The sequence below is a fragment of the Eutrigla gurnardus genome (genome assembly GCF_963514095.1).
Source record: "Eutrigla gurnardus genome assembly, chromosome: 10".
Taxonomy (NCBI): Eukaryota; Metazoa; Chordata; class Actinopteri; order Perciformes; family Triglidae; genus Eutrigla; species Eutrigla gurnardus.
In genome coordinates this window covers 24,574,448-24,596,438 of record NC_139924.1, presented here as the reverse complement: position 1 = coordinate 24,596,438, position 21,991 = coordinate 24,574,448, and the positions used below count along the sequence as shown (strand labels likewise).

Below are 21,991 nucleotides of genomic sequence, written 5' to 3'. Positions count from 1 at the left end.
CCTGCTTCTGGGGTTCAGAGTGGTCATTATCTGGGGGATGCTACAGCTCCAGTAGTTAAGGTCACCTGGTACACACCGGATGTCCTCGCACTCCTAAAGTACTGGAAGATAGTAAATGTGTAATCATCTCTGAGCCCACAAAAGGCAGGGTCTATCCAGACTGGCCATTATAAGAGCTTATTGTGGTGTCCATCCTGGCTTTATATCCTGCTATTTCAGCAGCACAATCCAAAATACCACATCTATTCCACTGGCATTTTCTAACAGATAGCAGAATATGGTGGAGGTAGGACCTACTGGGCTCAGAGTTCATACTGAGAGCAAAACTAGTGTCTGCTCTTCTCATTGGCCCCACTGTTTCCACATTCCTATTCATGGAAAAATAGTGCTTATCAGTGTTATTAAGTAAAAATCTATTACAGAAGCAGGGTATATTCAAAGAAAGGGAATCGACCGTTTGCACTAGAGCTGAAATGTAAAATAAATAAATTACATATTTTAACTCTTTCTTCTATTGAGTTTCTATGTTGCAAAAAACAACCCATGACTGCTTAGTTTATACTCTACCCCAGAATCTGGAGTTACAATACTCATGTTTTATATTAGATAGGCTTTGCCTAGTTCCCTAAACACCTGGACTGTTGAGGCTGAAATTCACAACTCCACTGTGGACATAATTATAGTCAGTTCAACTGCAGTGAATGTTGAGAAATTATCATAGTGATGGTGATATTGTAAAAAGACTCAAGTGGAATTTTGCCTCAGATCTGCTGTAGGACTATTTTTTAATTAACACTAAACGTTTTCCATATAGTGCTTATATTAACTATAATATGAAAAAAAAATTCTATTGCACTCTCTAAGAAAAACCCCACCATATAAAGTTTATAGATTTAAACTATGTTTTACTTTACTAAAGACACAAACTGTGTCAAAAGTTAGACCTTGCACAGAATAGAAAAAAGTCATTTTAAGAAGCCATTCGCTCCAGCTTCACAAAGAAAAAATGTTCAAGACATCATGCTGTATGATGACTGCACCTTCATTCTCCGAGCGGTTACTTAACTTGAACACCTGCAGTCGAGAGGCACAGTTCATGCCTGCCAAAATAAACCGTACTGAAACAATAATGCTCCAGGGTTAGAACTAACTGCTCCAAACATCCAAACTCCGTTTGAACACACCATCAGAATGTCACGCTCATGCAGCAGGCAGCAGGTGGTGAAACACTTTCCATAAAGCCAATTCCCAATGCACTGTAGTCTCTGTGAAGAGGAGGTCATCTATCTCTACTAATTGTAAACCTCCTCTGAACAGGGAACTCACTGAAATTTAGATTTAGGTTTAATTCGCTTACAAATCGTAAACTTCCTTTCCTCAAATCAATCTGTAAATCTGTGCATGGACAGTGTGCTACGTTATGTGTAATGGTTTGACCATATTTTTTTTTAAATGCATTAACCCCTTTTACATTTCCCAGTCAGAGTAGGTAAAGAAAATGGCAGATGTATCTAACATTATCCCTACTTTTCTCTGCTGTTTACAGTTTGTGTGCCCTCCTGCTTCACACCTTCTCTTCCTTTCCCCTTCTTGCTCTCAGCTTAGCGGCTTTAAGGCCTTTTTTCCCCCAAGCAAAGCATGCTCTCTGGCTCGGAGCAGTGGCATCCCTTGCATCGGTATGCAGCTCCCGTTCAGACTGCTGATCCCTCTTTATGAGGACATGAGTTTCAATGCTTTTATCCCCCACCTTCACTTGCAAATATGCCTGCATTCAGTATCTACACTTCAGCTTTAGAAGCCCGTGGGAAGCCTTTAAAGAGGAAGTCAATAAAAGGGTATAAACATGCATGAGCTTAAGTTTGTGCTTTTTGTGTCTTTATTCCAAAATTAGCTTTCTGGGATAGCGATGGAGAACAAAATAATTATCCAGTTGGAACACCGAAGCCACATTTTTAATTGATATTTCTGCTTTGCGTCTGCAAAAACAGATTTCTTCACTAGTTGGGAGAAAATATATTTTCTTCCACTACTGCTCATTTTAACATTAAGTAGTAAATTCAACACATTACCCATGTGATAAACATTTGTGAAAGCATTAGCAAATCTGGTTAAAATATGCAGTGAGAATCTGCACAGTATGTATAAACATTAATTATAGAGGACATTGTGAATTTATGTGCAACCCTCACCCTTTTAAGCAGTGTATGAAAGTTATTATATATAGGTTACCCAGCATGATATGCATATGTGCATGGAACACAGCTTCAGACATTCCATGTGCAAGAATAATTGTGATTACCAAGAGTGAACTACAATCAAGGCAATTGAATGCAATCATGCTGCATGTGTAGAATTCTCCTGTGTGTGTGTTTTTTTTTTTTTTTGGTTGGTTGGTTGGTTGTTTTCCGGCTCGAACACCAACAATAATGCCAAGCAAAGCATGACTCACGGGTGCAGCAGTACATTTTTCTTAAAACCTGTCAGGGACCGGTTCTATAATGGGAATGTAAAGATGCAGACACTCAGTTGCATGTTCTACTGCCACCAGACACAAACGTAGTGGGAATTAGTCTACTGATAACTACAAGCGAGCTTGTTCAATAAAATTGTCAAATTTAATTGCTGGAAGAAAATAAACAGTTGGACTGGTGAATCTTTCCCTGGATGCTCTCAGGCACATAAACAGTTGCTTTACTTGTTTTGCAGTGATAACAACACTGTGGAGTAGAGAGAAAAAATGCTCTAAAACCCTGCCAGACACTTGTATATAGTATTTGCTCCCCAACATTCTGTGGGTTTCCTCACACATTTAGAAATGTGAAGGTCTGGAATGGTCTGTGTATGATGACCGTATGAATGAATGTATGCTCACATCGTCTACAGCTCCTCATTACACTGAGAGTGATTCAGCCAGCTGAGAATATGAATGGGTTTTATATTTGCCCCCAAAAAGAGGGTTACAACAAACCTCTCTCCTCGTTTCACGAGTCAATAATCTGTTCTAAACAAGTTTACATTTTACTTTCAGGCTCTTTAAGTCTGTATTGTGGATGAACCATATCAAATCACTTCGCCATAAAATGCAAAACATAACCCTGGAATAAATATGCCATTATGTGCTGCTTACTAGTCTATGAAGATGCATGACTTATTCCAGCAAGCTATCAACTTTCCAAAGACAAGTGCAACAGAGTCTCCTTTATCTGGAGCTCAGACGTCCAGCCAGACTGCTCGACTGCACACAGCAACCCAGTGATGCAAAATCCTATTGAATGTGTGAGACTGATGGCATTTCTGTGTTAACACATAAAAAGAGAAACATTCCAAAGCAGTGACCAGTGTACCGCCACACCAATATTAAGCATGTCAATCTGTTCCAACTCTAAATACTTATTAAACAAGTACCATCGTTCAGCTCGACCAAAGCTGCTTTCACGCTGGGGACTCCTGTGCCTTAATACCGAAGCTCTGTACAAATAGAGCGAAGGCTGTGTGAACTGAATCCACATTTGAATCACCATATCTGAATAAAGTGTACACAGGACTAAACAATGGCTCCCTAGCTTATTGTCCTTTTTTGTTCACTGGCAAAAGAGCCTGACAAAACTCAAAATAAAATACGAGCCCTTCCGGTCCGGCTTTCTAGGTGGTTGCAGTGTGATACCTCACATAGTCAAGCACTCTTTCTGGAAACCTCCAAAAAAGGGTGACATAACATATTATGGTAAACACATCAGGATGCTCCTGATATGTCATGGTTAACATTCTGCTCTCAACCCCTCTCCCGCTGGCAGAAGCAAACTTGTGAATTGTTTTGTTACTTTGCAGAATGAGGACTGCTTTTGTGAAGATGTCTTCCACTTATCTGATAATTATCAGAGAAGCTCAACAGAAAATACAACTTGAGATAGCTTCTAGGTGACACCCACTCTGAAAAACAAACAAAACAAAGCAAAAAAGATCTCAAACAGATTAACTGCCCATAGGGTCAGGGAACGGTGTATTGCTGCCACTTCTGAACCAAAAATATTAACTTTGTTCATAGAGACTGCAGCAACAGGAGAAAATGGAGATCATCACACAGACTAAATGAGATTCAGAGGCTCATCTATAGTCGGGAACAAAGCCCACTTCAACAGAGATGAGGGCCAAGAGAGATTGGTAAAGGTCAACACTGCAAACGGGCATAAAATGAAGCATAGGCTTCTTTTTGGGCACAATGCTTGAATGTTGGGAATGCATAAATCTCTCACAATACAGGACGCCTACCAACAGCTCAGCTGAATGTCATTCATCAAATCCTAGACCTGAAATGTTGTTTATTCCATTCTGTACCGATCAGTCATTCTTAGATTAATTTAGGTTTGTTTGCATCACATATCTAAGTTAGACTTATACCTTTAACCCTTGAAGTGTCCTGAAATAAAAATGAGCATACACACTTGATAAGCAGATTCACAATTGGCAGCATTACCAATGTTCAAGTATTTTTGCTTCAGTCTACTCCTACATCAAGTATGAAGTCAGTTTCACACTGGTAAAAAACTTGAAACATATGCAGCTTTCCTTCTTTTGTAAATAGAGTATCAACTGTTACGTGATGACATGAGTTTCAGCTTCTGCAGATTTCTTGACTCAGCTGTCCGACACCAAAGTGATCCATGTAAATTCTGTTTAATTTTGGATTTCCCCTTCAAGATGTGTGAACACAGGTGCCTTCTCAGGAGGCTGAGATTAATGGAAACACTGCTTTGACCACTTTTCAGACGGGCTTCTTGGCAAGTCAAAAACATCTTTTAACCTTTTTTGCTCGAATACGTTTCAAAATAATCTTTAATAATATAGTTGCCTTTACAGTCTATCAGCTTGGTTGCTAAGCTTATACCCACTCAGAGGGGGCATGGCGTGTAAAAGTGCTTTGACAAAGAGAATAGCGGAGGGAGACTGACGGCACACAGCATAGCAGGGGCAGCAAGCAGCTAATCTTTAAGCCCGTTCCTCACTTGTCTGAGCACATTTGCCTCTGGTTTGAGGCTTATCCCTACAGATGTATATCTGTCAACAGAAAGCAAGCAGGGCAGCAGCAGCTCTTTCGGAGCACATTTGTTCCCTTTATTGGATTATTCATTTGCAGTGCTATACAGCATGGCACCAGCCAGCACTTGGCAGGTGGGAGACACTCGGCGGGGTTAAGCTAACCCTGAGCAGTGAGCAACGGGTATCCTTGACTGTAAAGCACCTTCGACTGCCATAACTTGCCTTCAGCTCCGTCAGGTTATTCCCGCTGCCTGATTATTCCAATTCACAGGAGATGCACCCATGCATACATTGCACAGACTCCCTATGTCTCACAATATGTGAGATCTTGAGGTTCACTTTCGCTCATAGGTCCAATATGTATTCATTTCAAGAGATGTTCAATACACGCAGATCCAAGCTGAAACAGAACTCTATTTTCACATAAAAGAACTGAAAAGTGATGCACCAAAGCCATCCCATAATACACTCAAAATGATGGCTGTTCAGGTAGGACACTTCTGCACATCACTGTCCAAGTGTGGTAAAAGTTGCTGCTGGGATCAGAATTACAATGTAGACTAGGCTGCTCCTCTCTGCATTCGACTGTATAGCAGGTAGCGTGTTTCTGCCCCATGTAGGCCACACAAAAACATGGGTACTTTAACTTTAATCCTCTGAAATATATAGATAACTAATATTATATATATATATATATAAATATAAAACATTTAAATCATGGAAAACATTGTATGATGTGTAATGTATGTATTGATATGTATGTATTGTGCATACTTATTTTTGAAAGAGCTTTAAAACATTGCTTTCCTGCTGAAAAAATGGCAAAAAAAAACCTGTGTCAGGAACTGCCTTTTTGGTGGTTTGCTGTTATTATGATTAATTGATTAATTTTCCATGAGCTAGTATGAGTAACACATCCGGCTTAAACTCATTCACTTCATTGCCCCTTTTTTTATTTTGGGAATTGGAATTATTGGATATTGGCCCATTACTAGACCCATCCATTTTTGAGGGTTACGGTCGCCCTCACATCACTAACACAAAGTATCCTAAAAGATGAGGTTGTGTCCTCGGTTGCTGGTAAACTAGCTCTTCTTGGGGTAGAAGATGCTTAACTTTTTATCCTTGATAAAATCTATTAAGCGCTTGGAGAAACCCAATTCACATGCAAGACTCCTGTTTGCTGATTTCTCATCTGCCTTTAATAAGATGCAACCACATATCTTCATCGATCATGTTGGTGCTTATTTTAACCTACCTCACATGCTCTTGCTGCTTATTTATAACTTTTTAACAGAGAGGAAACAAAGGGTTTTAGTAAATGGAGTTATATCAGATGACCTGATATGTTCTCTCACTCTTCTTTTTATTCTATATACATATAGCTGTAAGTCTGTTCAAGAGGACAGTTACCGTTAAGTTCTCTGACGATACAGTTCTTTTGTCCCTCCTTCAAGGTCCAGAATCTGGTCACGGCAGCGCTCTCCTAGCATTGCCGACTGTGTGACAGGAATTCTGGCCCTAAACGTGCCTAAAACTAAGGAACTCATCATTAACTTTGGAAAGAATTGCCCGAAGCCTGCTGCAAATTTAATTCATGGTTGGGAGGTTGAAATTGTGGACAGTCTTTGACTCCCAGATTTAACGTCAACACAGATACTATTGTTAAGAAGGGCCAACAGAGGACTTAGGAAGTTAAACTCCTTCAACGTACCGGTAAGTAGGAAGATACAGTGCTTGTTTTACAAGGCCTTTATTTTAAGTATTTTGACCTTCTCATTCATCTGCTGGCACAACAGCTTGTGTGTTATATACGAAACTTGTTTGAACAAAATTTTGAAGGTGTGCTCCAAAATAATAGGGGCGCAGCAGGAGGACTTGTGTTCCCTTTGGGGTAAACGTGTAGTCAAAGAAGCAAAGGCGATCATGAACTAGCATGACTACATTCTGACATCCGAATTTGTGCTTATGCCCTCGGGGCATCGTCTTGTAGCTCCACCATGGAAAACTAATCGCTATTTCAGGTCTGCTATCAGACTCTTAAATCCGGATTATTATTTTTTTTTTACAATTGATTGTGGGTTATTTATTAATATATGCTATAAGAATTATGTATTTATGCTGTCTCTTACACTGTGGACCAGATTGATGTATTTATAGTGGGCTCTTCTTGGTCCACTGTTTTATTGTTTAGGCACCTGCTGCTCTCACTGACAGGTAAATGTCACCAGTATGTACTGTATGTATGTATATGTGTATGCATGGGAGTCTGTACGGTTCTTGGCGGACTGCTCAACAGAATTGACCTCTGGGATTAATAAAGATGATAAAATCAAATCAAATATTTGATGGAAATATCAAACGTTTTACAAGACACTTTTGCATTTTTAATATCTTGCCTCAATTCCCTCCTTAATCAGGGAAGAAAATTTTCATTTACATTATGAGAGAATTATTCATCCTCAAGTCAACCTCGTTGTCTCTTTTTGTCTGTAATGTTGAGATCTGGATACTGGATTAAATGCTATGAAAAAAAAAATACGGCACTTTCATTTATTCTACGCTTTACCCTCATAACTGCCCCCACACGTAATGGTCAAACACACACCAATGCTCGATTGTCACCTGCAGGTTGTACTTGCCAAAATGTCTGACAAGATAAGAAATGATGAAAGGCTCCATGCTCAAACAAAAGAAAAGTTCCCTTGGCGGTATGGGAGCTTTTTGGGCTCTGTAAGAAGCAAACTGATGAAACACTCGAGTGTAAGGAATGTCAGACCGAACCAGAGAAGCTGTGACCAACAAAGAAACGCACAGATAATAGAAGTTACATTCCTGACGCAACCGTCCCACAGGTCTGCGAGGAGACCGAGTACAGACACACCACGTGGCTAATTAGCATTACTAGCCTGCCAGCCACCTTACCTGTTAACTGGCTCCGGCAAGTGTGTCAGGTGTCAGCATTAGCTTCCTTTGGTTATGTTTGTGTAATGACTGACTGATCAACACCTCACAGAGTGGCATACGTTCCCATTGGGGCAGCTAAGGGGATAACAGGGCACACAATGGATGTACAGTAACTCTCCATAAGGATAAATAGATTCTGTCACGACAGCATATTAAACATGTAGGCTGTGTAGCACTCCGCTATAGATAAGGGTCTCGCAACGCATCGAAGCAAAATTCTAATAGTGCAGTTGTTCTAAGAAGGATGCGCCTGCATGAAATGAGCATTACGGCGCATGAACGGAGCTGCTGTGGCTGAAGTCTTGTCTACAGTATCACTGCAGTGTGTGATGCAGCACGCTGCAATTTAACTGTCTTATTAGGCTGTGATCGCACACAAGACACATGAACCATATTACCTTCGCCGAGGAGATTATGTTTTCAGTCCCATTGTTGGTTTGTTGTCAGGTAGCGCACATGATATCACAAACATTTGCTTACAGATTTTAACTCGGTGAACCGTTAAGGCATGGCATGAACTAGACGCTCATCAGCAGCTCATTAAATGGACTGTTATCACTGCAAGATAGGGAATTCTTAGGATATTGGCCACAAACTACTACACCATCTACTGCTCTGTGAATTAATAAGATGTGGCACATGTATCCAATAATTTCCCTCGACATGTGTATTTTGCAAAAAAAATGTTTTTACCATTTTAAATAACAAATTTGGAGGACTGTGCAGGCTTGTTGGAGGTGGATGCTCTCTGGGTGCTTTCTACACAGACGTTTTGGGGCACAGCCCTGGGCGCTCCCAGTTCTTGTATCTAAACTTAAGCCACATAGCATAAATATTTAAAATAGCCCTTGAAGTGGGCACTATCTTAGTAGAGCTTTTGAACAAGATGATAAAAACTCTCTGTGCCCCGTTCTCTCTGGCAGGATGTCATGAACCCAAATCAGTTGCAAAATGGGTTAGTGTTCTGCAGTCCATTTTTATTCAGCACCGTTGTAGATGGACTCTAAAGCAGGAGAAGCATAATTTTTGCACAGCCCCGTGATATAGCCAAATCTTGAAACAGCATATATAATGCAAAATATAAAATGTCTACTAATAGGCTTAAAGATGGTGAACTGAATGTTATCCACTGTAAGAGCAAACCAGCTTAAGCCTGCAATAATGGGACACCCCGAGTGTGGTATTTCTATTCTAATTCTAAAGCCAAGATTTTCATTGGCTATTTATTTATAAACATTTTGTAATATTCCACTGAATTGAGTTGGAGCATCTAGGCAGGGCCACACAAATCTTAAAGAAGCGTACTAATGATTTTACATATCGTCCATTAACTACAACTCACATGCAGTTTATTACTTCCAAACATTTCCCAAAACGTACCAGTGGTTTCAACTGTTTCCATTAATATCAACACAGCTTTAGAAAAAGAACTGCATAGCAGTTTCTGGGTGCACTTGTTATTAATGTCCGGCTGCTTCCAGTTTACATAAGCGGCCCGGGTGGAGCTAGCCGGTAATATCAAGTTCAAGAGAGTCTCATTTCGGCGTATACCGACCTCAATAGCAAGACTCTCTATCAAGGAACACATGATCCCTTGGCAGCATCCCATTGGCCGCATGGTTTACTTTCTGCATCTCAATGTAGAGAAGAAGATACTGGTCAGAATGTCCCAGTATGAATATGAGGAAGACGTACTGGGAGAAGTTGAAAATCATTCATTTTATGGTGAGACGTTGAGTCATATCAGTACGAGCCTGAGGTTTTAACTTTAAGCCAATCGTTGACCTCCTTTATACTTTGGTTCCGCCCTCTGAGCTGTCAATCACAACAGAGCAGCCGTTGAACCCTATTACGCCTGGAAAAATATGTTCTGACAAGAACTGAGTTTCAAACCTGAACGTTTATTAAATATAGACAAAACGTTAACCAAGAAACAATCTCAAAAATCAAGTCATTTTGGTAAACATAGAGGTTTAGTAGAGACAAGATGCTACCCATTTCCATCATTTTCACTCCACTGAGATTGACTTTGTATGGCTTTGCTTAAAACACAGCTATGTGATAGGCTACTTACTGCAGGCCAATTCTGATATCAGGGATAACGGAGTATCTTTTGAATGCAAAAACAAGCTCAATGTATCTGCAACTCAATTTTCATTCAATACTGACGTGACATGAAATTGATCTAAGATATGGTATCAATACTAAAGTAGTAATCGACTAAACATCGACTAAATGATGCATGATCGTCGGTCCAGGTGGATGTATCACATATTGGACAACTCACTGAGATTTAACAAATGCATGGGGTTGAAACTTGCCAAAAGGGAAAGACTGCCAAATGCAAAATAATAATATTAATAATAATAATAATACATTGATTTATAGGACGAATAATACGATCATTGGTCACTGCCACTACTATTATCTCTACCCCACAGTGTAATGAATCAGCAATGACAAAAGAAAAATGTTCCTGTTGTTGTCATGTGGGACGGAACCTTGTGAAATAGGAGTCAGCAGGGTTTTTAGCCCCCCTTTTGTTGCTCCCCATCTCTTGCTTTAGGCGTTATGTATCTGCGCACCGGTCGCCTACAGGGCGGTGGCTGCGCAAGCATGTCCAAGAGCGGGACGGTGTGCGGGGAGTTGGGGGGGGGGGAGTTGTCGTGAGGAGGGGACACTGATGCGTGGCTGCAGAGAGGCATCACGCAACCTTACCTGCGTCTGATCCCCGCAGCCCAACTTTGAATGAGGGGGCTATACGCGGCTGCTTGCGCAGTCTGGAGACGAACGCATTCTGCCGACACTAAAAACACGTTGCGCACACTGAGACAAAAGCTCAACTCAATGCAGCCTCAGCTGTATCGAAGACTTCTTGTCACCTCTGCAAAGGCACTTAGACAGGATGACTTGACTGTCCACTCAATGACACCTCGCACACCAAACAAGACGTGCACGCCGCCGGCTGCTGGACCCTTCGCGCTTCAGGGGACAGAACTGAACGAACAGACAAACAAAACGGGATGCGACTCATCTGCAGCCTGAGCTTTTAATACCGAAGCAAGGGCAACATCCAAGTTGTCTCCGATACACAAAAAAAAAAAAACTTGTGCAGCCGCATCCTGCTTTTCATTGCACCGCACATTTCAACTTCCAGGCATTCCAGCACAGGCGGCTCTCTCCCGCAGACACCTCCGGCCGAAACACGCATCGTTTCAAAAACAGCAGAAGCAGAACTCTTGTTGGTGCTGAATGCGTGAACTCTGATCACATATGATGTTTACACTTAAACGCAGCCGCCGCGCACACCACGCCCGTCTACACAGCAACATCCAGCGCTCACCTTTAAAGATGCTCGCACACAGGCTGTAGAGGATGAAGATCAAGTGCTGCTTGACAATCATATTCTTCTTCTTTTCCTTCACGATTCTACGTCGACACTCCACTCGCGTGTGTCCGCCTTGTGTCTCGGTCTCTGTCTCTCTTTATCCAGGTAAACGGCGCAGCTTCTGACTGACCAGAGTTACATTGATGAACTCTGCCTTTCTCCAAAGAAGTCCCTGTGTATTTTTTTTTTTTTTTTCGCAGATCCGGGAGCAGTGGTTACTGTGGTGTATAGCAGGGCTCCTGCCTCCCTTTATTGCCTTTCTCTTTGACTCGCTGCAAAGAGCAAGAGTCCCGCCCACGCTTTTTGACTAATGAAGACGCTTCACCAATGGAGAGCACCTAGAAATAGTTCGGATCTCTGCTAAACTGTCAAAACAATTACACCGTCACATACGGGTTACTTTCTCACAGCGATGTAGAGAGGGCATAGCAGGAATCCTCTGATCAGTTTTCAGAAGGATAATTCAGCAAATATCAGAGCAGGGCACTACGTCTCTGCAGGAATATGGTGTTAGTTTAGGTCCATCATAAAACATATCATAAAATATAGGCTAATAAGGGCAGGGGCCAACCACACCGCCCTCTCTAAGGCTCAAAAAGGAAATAATAATGATGCTCTACTCCATGTTTTTGACATTGTGAGAGTGCAAAAACCCATGCCAGTGATTTAATGTAGTAAAACATGCCCACAGCTATAGAGTTCATTTAACACTTTTAGACAGTTTTAAACAGCCGCCCCAGATTTATAACAGCTTTATGAGCAGACAAACAAGCCTGCAGTCAACATTAGACAACTCTAAATAAGTGTCGCTGCGATGTTGACACTTATCACTTTGAAAAGTTTACCATGTCTTTCATGGAGACTTGGAAATACAATTTAAATCAGTTGCTTCCCCCCAGAGGTTGTGACCTGGCATCCCGGGTGTGTGTCAAGAATCAGTGCACAGGCACAAGGGGAGGCTAATGGGCTCCTGGACATCCCCCTTCCTTCAAAGGCTCCTATGAGTGGAGCACAGAAATGAGTGTGACCATCCCTAAAGACAGAGGTGGGAGGAAAGCAGCTGCTTCAGCCAGGGATGGTTTTCTAAGCCCATCGCAAGGATTTTACACATGGTTTAACATGCTGCCAGTCGAATTTGGTTCAATTTTACTCAGTGGCCTTCCACGTCACTCCCACTTCAAATCAAATTGCTGACCTGGCCATGCCACCTGAAAAAAAAAAACGTGGTGCTAAAAATATATCCCAGGCTTTTAAAATCATCAGTTCTCAGTGGGAATACATGTAAATGAAACGTGAAGCTCAATATATAAACAAGCAATCACTTGGATCACTAATTCTCCAACCAAAGAATGTGTGCATTGTTCTAATCCATTACAGCTTTTAATCAAAATGAGAAGAATGGGGGCCTTTTCACTGATCATTCACTTTTGCATGCCAATGTTCTGTTTTAATCATTTGACTTGGAACCATGAACCATCTAATCCCTGGGGAACCACTGTTGACTTTCTGAACTGTAAACCTTGAAGGACTGAGGACTCTTGTGTGACATACATTCTCTATACAATTATTATAATTCAAAGCCGAGCTACACAAAGCCAATTACCATGAGGATGGTGATAAAGAATCAATCCCGCGTGTCCTGAAGGTCAATTCCTCGTCATTTCATTAGATCTTTGAGAGTAGAATTCCACTCATGCGCCTTTTAAACAGCGAGAATTTATTGACCATGTGGGTTCAGCAGAAAAGCTTGTGGGTGCTGACACAGATTTGTAATGCAGAGGAGCACATTCCCCTTTGCATTTATCTCAGGGATGTTATACTGCATACTCTGTGCTCGTCATCATTTCAAATAACCAATTGTGTGCATTGTCAGAGTCAACAAGGTCACCGGCCACAGTATGCGCTTTTGGTCCTTGAATTCCATTGATAATACTTGAGTTTCCACTGAAAACTAAAACATGAGATTCTATGTTTAAGTCCACAAGAGAGAATCACAACAAAGACAATAGTTTTGGCTAAGCTGAATTACATTAATATGCATTAACCTGTCACTGATAGCGTTTAATCCTCCTTGCTGATTGAAAAACAACTCATCCAGAGACACTCGGTTCACAATCCATTTCAGGATGGGCCTGAATGACGGCAGCCGTGAGGGCTGAATGCTTTATGTAAATGGAGAGTGACGAAGTGCTGCGGATCAGGGGATCAGGACAGGGGCTGTGTCAATCTTTTTGTCATTTAAGCAATAAACACACTACCATGTCCATCGACGAGATTTCTTTTTAGTTGGCATTTAATGTTTCAACAAGATAGACCTTAATAACACCGATGACTTTGAAGTAGCAGCTTCTGTATATGTGTCTCCTGCATATAACGTGTTTATATACATATATATAATTAAAAAAAGAAAGGAACTATGAACTACCTGGCCTAGCCTGGTAAGATGTCCTGTTCCATGGCGGCGATTAAATCTGGGTTCATATAAATTATGCATTGGGTCACCTTTATGAAAAGGTTAGGCTTAAAAGTTTGTTTGTAAAAAAAAATATTCTGACTTTTGCTCGAAACACAAAACAAAGCGGTGAACCAATTATGCATGGAACGATCCTATGGGTTTTAGGTTTACCAGGCTTTGGATGAGTTAAAACCAACTAAATCCATCTGCTTTGAACAAGACGTATACAATTCTCTATTAAGAACGATATACAATTAAACATGTTGTATTAACATTGTTGTATTAAACAATGTGAATGTGCATTGTTATGATTGAGAAATATAATGAAAAAGCACCGGGATCAAAATGTTCAGTTTTCATACTAATGAGCTCCCAGAACACCCTTAATTAACAAATTCATTAGATTCATTTAAAAGTCACTCACAAAAAGCATAGCAGTTAGATTCATACCTTGAGGGAGTATTACAGTTATGTTCTACACATTAGGAATAAAAAGACTATCACTGAGGAAGCCTAGCCAACCTCCCATCCCTTGGTAAAAATACTAAATACATAATGCAAATGTTGTCTGAGATTACAATGTTTAAATTCCATTTTTCATCAGACACATCGTCAAGCACTTCTGTCTCCCTCTGAAAGCTGCAAGTCATCTTATTTTGATTAGATTCCTGGCATGTTGGACTGCTTTTGGAATTGTTCATGATTATGAGATTATTGCAACATTACAGAAAACTTGACAATATACAGTGTTACTGACGCACGTCATTTGTGGACAATATAGCCCTCTAATTTGTCATTTATCATCTTTTTTTGATCATGTAGTTTATTTTGGAAAAGCAGCATACTCAAGAAAGATTCAACTATATTGTTATTGCACCACTTCATCACAATGAAACACCAATATGTCCACAAGTCATTGTCATTATTCTGCAATACAGTGTCCATATGAGCCTTTTATAATCCAATGTGCCTAACACATACATGTTTATAATGTCAGTGCTCCACTGGGAAATAAGACCAGCTCTCTAAAGCTTTGTACAGCTTGACTTTAACATCACGTTATAATGAGAGCTTTATGTTCACCGGCATCCCTGGAAGAATATTTGCTATTGATGGCTGGTGGGAATACAATCCCATCTGTTTATTGCCTTATCGACGGGACATTGGGAAGGGCTAGATTTGATAATAGATTCTCTGTACCAACGAATATGCAAGTCAGCACTATACGGATGCGGCAAAAATAATTAATTCTTCAAATATGTTGTCTGGAGATGTATGCACCTCACGTAATGTCAGCATGAAATATACAAAAATAATACGCAGTGAGCCATGCCATGATTGTTGTACGTGCAGGTTGTGATGACTGTTTTCCAATAAAAGTGCAACCATATGTTCGTCTAATCTGATCAGCTATCTGAACTAAAAAAGGCATTCTTTATACCAGCCATATGCTGCCAACACGCAGACGTGTTAGTCGGCTGAATGAGCGACGATAAAATGAAAAGCGATTCAGCTTTGTGTGGCAATGTCACAGACAGAGATGAAGGGAGACCCAGGGCTCTTTAGGAACTAGACCTTAACCAGGCATTACACAAAGATGCTTCATATTGGCTTCATCCGATCTTCATGAAAACCATCTGCTCATTTTTCTATAATGATAGAAAACCCCTGAGTACATTTCCATTTTGAGAAGCATAGTTGACCTATCAGTCATTATTATAACTCATAGTTGTGTGGCTGAAGTTATAGCAACCAAACATCTCTTAACAAAAAAAATTAGGTTTTCCAGAAGATGAACAGAATTAGTTTGAGGGCTATAGCTGACAACTGCATTCCCTAAACCAACCTTAAGGATTGTTTTATGAGTTATCCAGCAGAGGGCCGGCGCACTGTGTGAAAATATTGGATTTAAACATTGGTTTCACCCCAGACAAACATTTTACCATTCTGGACACAACATATCAATTTATTTGATTAAATTAAATTCATTATTTTACATTACACATATTCACATACAGAGCGCAGAGGTGGCAAATGGGTCTAGGATAGAGGTTTTGTAAAGTGGGAAACTGGCCTCTCCAGGGGGGCTCAAAAGCATCTGAATGAAAACTAAAAAGTAAAACTACATTAGTTACCAAAGAAAATTATAGAATAACCTTAATGTGTGTGATTTTGGTTAAAGAGCTAAATCATATTTAGTGTAGATCAATTCATTGACATAAACTAAGGGAGGCACCTTCTTCCACGCATGTCAGAGGGGATTATATGGGACTAAAGTATAGAACTAATTAATAATAACTTAATTTGCAGTGTAATATTTCTCCAGGAGGAGGAATCCTGAGTCAGCTGTACACAGGTGGTCAAAACCTGATCACTTCGCTGAGTAACACCTGTTCTGGTTTGACTCTACTATTAAAGACTCTGATATTCTGGGTAACTTCGTGAGTTGAAAGAGACCCAAGGACGACTATGTATTCTATTCAAACAATTACAATAAGCTCTGCCACCAACGATTATTGGACATAAAGGTAAAACCTTAATCGTTTTTTTTCAATATATAATGACAGTTGAGGTTTTTCTCAGAGCATATAGTGTATAAATATTTGCAGTCATCCCTAAAACTCCCCTTTTCCCAGCATTGTTCTCAGTTTTCAAGTGACATCTATTACAGATCCGGGTGTGAGAGCTTTTGTGCTCAAGTAAAATATTTCAGCACCATTTAATGTAGAAGTGCTTACAAGGACAGCCAGCACAGTACCACAGTGTACTGTTGTATTAGGCACATCACAGAATTAGTGGGCAGAACCTTAGTATGGCTCATTGATTGCAAATGAAATGTTAAATAAACATTGTAATGCAACCGACCCCCACCTCATTTTCCTCGAGAAACTACAAGTGAATGATGAGTCATCTTGTTGCCAGAAGAGGAACATGGTAATTAGTGTATCGTTACTGCACAGCTCCAGGAGTGTGGAGCTGTAATAACTCGATCACACTGGCCTTTTGTCTTAACTTTACATGCCAAGCATCTTGTCAAGGCCACACCTCCCCAGTGGGACCAGAGCAGTGGCATATTCAAGCAGACGCTCCCCTCTCCACCTCTACATCCTTGCTGATACAAACAAAAGCTAATGCCCCGGTTATGCAGAGTGAAGTGCTTTGTGTAAGGGCTCACGTCCGCCATAGCCCACAGCAGCTGGTGTTCTCACAGACCACTGCATGGAAAATGGGCTGATTGCAGGATTTAGCTGCCCGTGGTGGATTTCCCAGTCCGTGCTTATTGGGGCCAGCGTCACTTTGATATGAACGCACAAGATTAACGGCAAGATTTTAAGTCACAAATCTCAGTTTTGTTAGGTGTTGCTGCAGTCATTATACTTCTCTGACAAATATAAAATATTCAAGCTCCGATGTTATGATATTAATGCACCTTCAAAACATCAAGGTCATCAGATTCATCAAATAAAAGGAAACATTTAGCAGCTATAACAAAAACGATGGTTTTACCGATCATATCAATATATTGATGTTCTACATCCAAATGTATGAAACGTCTCCATTGTTGGGGTTGTAGCAGGAGCAGATTTGGTTATCGACAGTTAATTATTAATATCAATATGATTATCGGTATTAATAATTATATTTAATATATTATCATGATATAATCATGAATAAACGGGGCACCACCCTGGGATCAGGGAAAAGATAACCTAAAACTGTATTCAGTCTCAATATGAAGGTTTTATACTCACATGCCAATCATCGTGATCATTGGCATAGGAGTACAAAACCAATCGAACAATTAAAAAGGCGTGAAATTCAAGCACTAGCCTTCACAACCTGCTGTTATCCAGTGACATATACACAACAAGCACAAGAGACCGCTAGTTATAATATAATAAGATTTATTAAAATCAGTAATAATGATCACAATCAATAACACTGCAATTAACAAAGCCTTATTACCTAACTACCTAACACACAAAGCTAAGCTTAAACAAAGGATGTGTGTGCGCGTGCGTGTGCATGTGCGTGTGTGTGTGTGCGTGCGTGTCGAGAGAGAGGGAGAGAGAGAGAGGGAGAGATGGCTATGGGCGGCCACCAGATGTAGCGAGAGAGAGAGAGAGAGGTGGAGCTATTCCTCGCAGCGTTCAGGGGCGGAGCCACTGAGGTCTGATGGAGTAGCGAGAGAGAGAGAGAGGTGGAGCTATTCCTCGCAGCGGTCAGGGGCGGAGCCACTGAGGTCTGACGGAGTAGCGAGAGAGAGAGAGAGAGATAGCCGTATGTAGCCACCAGATGTAGCTATGTCCCTAGCGCCCGCCGGGAACAGCTGGCTTAGGACACGTGTATGTGTGTGTGTGTTAGCGGGTCACAAACAAAGAGAGAGAAAATGCGCGAGCGATATTCGGAGGGACAGAAAGCGTGCCGTTATCACACGGGCTCGCGTGAATGAACTGGCGTTTATTCCGCGAGACCGGTCTTTTAACTGATAGTAGAGGCTTTCTGAGCTCGCGAATATGGCGGAGGTTAGTCGAAAACACTGTTACAGAAATCAACCCAGCTGCGTGGTACACATCAGTATTCAAATACAGCAGCACATGAACCAACGGACTCGGCGGTCCGCGATCAGAACTTAAAACACATTAACAAGAATTACAAGCATATCCTACACTATCACTTGTGTCTCTGCCCAGACTGATAGCCTCTTACTGGTATCGTTGCGTAAGACGATGACGGCGTTCCGTAACGGCGGTGGTTCGTGAGTCCCCGGCGTCAGCGGGGGACGTGATGAGTCGGCTTCGTCCAGACGAGAGCGGAGCGGGTTTCCTCTCGTTGATCAAACTCAAATAAAGAAAACAGTCCGTGTTTCTTTCTTCCACGGACGGCGATATAATCGCGGCTTGGCGATTTAGTAAGCTTACTTCAGACAGCGTCTGGTAGCTGGACGGCAGGAACCGGCTTGGTTCCTCTTGTTGCAGCGGTGCGCTGCGGGAGGGGGTCGCCTCCCGTTGCAACGTGGTGTTGCGCCGGTTGTAGGAAGAGGCCAGTAGGAGTCGGAGTAAGAGTGAATAAGAGAGCGTTCTCCGGGCGGCTTCGGTTTATAAAGCTCAGGCCGCTCCAGGGGACCCCCCGGGGTTCCCTGAAGATGTCAGCCAATAGGATGGTTGTGAGGTGTCGCGTCTCTCACCTGGGTGAGATGTGAAACTAAAATGGCGGTGTAGTTTTTAATCCCCTTTGTCCCTTTGTCCTGGCCGCATGTGTGGGCTTCTGTAGGCCGCATTGTGTAGTCCTAACGGTTAGGTCCCAACAGTCCCCCTTTTGGTCTGAAGGTTGAGGTGTGGGACGCAACCTTCGGAGCAACATAAGGGCCGAACCGTCCATGTATTCCTTGAAACACGTGGGAGTCCAAACAGTCTGTATATTCCATGGAAAAGAGGTTAAACAGTTCATTCAGGTTAAAGTCCATGACTTTGATGGAGGCATTGTCTGGGCAGAGATTGAGGCAAGGTCTGGGCAGAGATTTCTACGGTCTGGGCAGAGATTTCTAACCATCTAACCTATATCAAACATCTGCTAAGACACAATTTTCACAAACATCAACATTATCATTACACTCAGGTAGTTTCAAACAGGACACACCCCAACTATGAAACGGAACGAAGGAGGAAAAGGAAAGCGAGGAAAAGGAGAAGGGGTTAGTGGTCGTTTGGTTTACTCCTGGAGAAGATTTAAGTTAGCCATATTTACTATGTTGTGGCTCAGGGCTGTAACGCTCCATGTAGCCAGAAACAGAGGAAATGTCAGAGGCGCTGTCATTATCTGAGTTGTCATGTTTGTACACTGCTGGTTCACGTGACTGAGACAGAATTTCGGAGTAGGGCTTCCTACTACTTCTGTGTGAATGCCCATCTCGACGCAGTTGGTGGGCATGTCGGTGATGCTCAGTATCCCCACGCCGTCTCTTACCAGGCTTCTGGGGGGAGTTTAGTGATGGTTGGGTCGCGTCACGCCATAGCGCTATCGTTTTTATCAGCTTCTCGATCGGGTCGCACGGATCCCTATCTTCGTCAGTTTGGGAGTTTGTCTGATTCCAGGGGCGTGCTGGCCGCTCACCCCCTTTCGCGCTGTTATGAGGGCTCTGCTTTAAGGCGGCGGATGTTTGGGAGTTACTCTCGTTCCTTGGTTTTGTCTGATTCCTGGGGCGTGCTGGCCGCTCACCCCCTTTCGCGCTGTTACGAGGGCTATGCTTTAAGGCGGCAGACGTTTCGGACGCAGATGTGTCGAAGTTAGCGGGCTGGCTTTTAAGTTTGCGCGCTAAGTGGGTTTCCCAAGCCATCTGTGCGTAATTACGAATCTCTTGCATGGAGAGTCGATGTGTCCTGAAGTGTATGGTGGCATCGTAGCGCACACTTTCGTGTAGGTTATGCAGGAAGAGGGCCTTGAAGGCAGGCTCTTCCTCCACTCCTGGGGAGTTACGGCCCTGAGCATAGGCGGCTCTGAAGCGCCAATAGTACTCCGTGGGTGATTCCTGCCCCTCATGTACGACGGCGAGGGCACTGATCGTAGCGGCGGCGGGATCCCAGTCCCGGCTATACTCCTTCCGGAGTGCTGCACAAAGTCTGGAGTATCGGTCCTGGGTTCTGGGTGCAAGTGTTCCTATGAAACTGCGGACATGTCTGGTTGTGGTCTTCCCGACTAGTCTGAGCTTCTCCCGTGAGGAGGCATGGGGGAGGTCAATCAGGAGTCTGTCTAACTCTCTCAAATATTCGTCAATATTATGGTTCGAGTTGTCGGGATCAAAATGTTGAATATCTTTAGCCATGCTCTCTAGCTCTTGAAAGCGGAAGCGCTGTGGCATCCTTTCTGGTGAAGGCGAGACTAAGCTAGGTTGAGGAGGCGCGTCGCAAATTACAGGTTTGTTCCAAAGATAGGAAGATTTTGGAGGAGAACTTGTGTAAGTTCCACTGCTGGTTTCTTCACTGTCTGTGTCGGAGCAATGGGAAGCTGCGTAGCCGTTACCGCTGTCTCTCAGTGGAGTTTGTCTTAAGGACTTTGTGTCCGCTGGTAACTGTTCCCATCTTCTGCATGGCGGGGGAGTCGTATTTTCACTACGAAAAGAGGGGAAGTCGGAGAAGCCTGAATCACACTGACTGGCCGAGTCGGCTGAGGGAGGACATTCTGGTTTAGACTTCGACCACCTGTTCTTGTAGGACAAAAACTGGGACTCTGTGGTGTGCAGGACATCTAAATAACGCATGGCTCTCATGTCTGCTGCTTGAGCGTCGTGGAGGTGACAAGCACTTTGCTCCTCTAGTGCTACCACTTTTTTCTCTAGGGCAGATTTACTCTGAACCAAGAGACAGGTTTGTTTGTAGAAAGTCAGTAGCAAGCATTTTAACAATGGACCCTTGGATGATGTTACTTCATCAGATCTGCTGTTCAGTAACACGTTGATCTCCTCTTGGCACTCACTGAGATTTAGTTTCTGCAAAAACTCAGAGTAGCCTGTCTGAAGGCTCTGTGCCACAGATGAGATGAACTGTTCACAAAAGTTCTCCATTGTGTCTGGAGAGAAAGGAGGGGGGTTATGCAAATCACCTGATAAGGTGACTGGCGGTTCTCTTTTAGAGAGGTCAGCTTCACGCTCTAATGATTCTATACAGCAACTCAGACTTACTGTAGGCTGCTTACTTAATTCTTTGCCAAAGGCACGCTAACTGAAATGCGCGGCAGGAACAGTTAGGGAATTATTTTGAAATTTTAACTCGAGCTAGAACCCGTGGTGGAAATAGCAAGGTACAATTTCAACGTTCACAGAGTCGGTACACTCTGTGGCTCTATTCTCTGCTCTACTTCTAGTGAAAGGGAGAATACGGTGGCTTTACTTGTTCGGTGTTAATCGCAAGAAAAACTGTATTTGTTGTTATACTGAGGTGGGTGCACAGGTGAGCTGCGTCGACCTGTGACTTACAATGGAAATGTTAGTACTCTTCTACAGCCTGTGGACTGTCAATGAGGTGTCTCTAGCACCTCTGGTGAGTAATAACAGTGTTATAACGCGTCTTAGTATCCCTAACCCTGTGTTTGTTAGTATTGTTGTCAAACAATAAATGGCTAATCACAACATGCATATGCAACCCTCA

The 21,991-nt window shown here is 42.3% G+C and overlaps 1 protein-coding gene across 3 annotated transcripts in view; it reads right to left on the bottom strand.

Annotated features, from left to right (window-relative positions):
• Positions 1–11,521, bottom strand: part of LOC311020270 (cell adhesion molecule 2-like) — a 111,596-nt gene extending 100,075 nt beyond the window's left edge. The window contains exon 1 of one of the 3 annotated variants that reach the window (XM_084020227.1): positions 11,348–11,521. In XM_084020227.1, the coding sequence (XP_083876353.1) occupies positions 11,348–11,408 (61 nt within the window). In that variant the 5' untranslated portion in view covers positions 11,409–11,521. The remainder of the gene's footprint in view (positions 1–11,347) is intronic. The other 2 variants (XM_084020229.1, XM_084020228.1) reach the window with 2 other exon arrangements.
• Between the last annotated feature and the right edge of the window lie 10,470 nt (positions 11,522–21,991).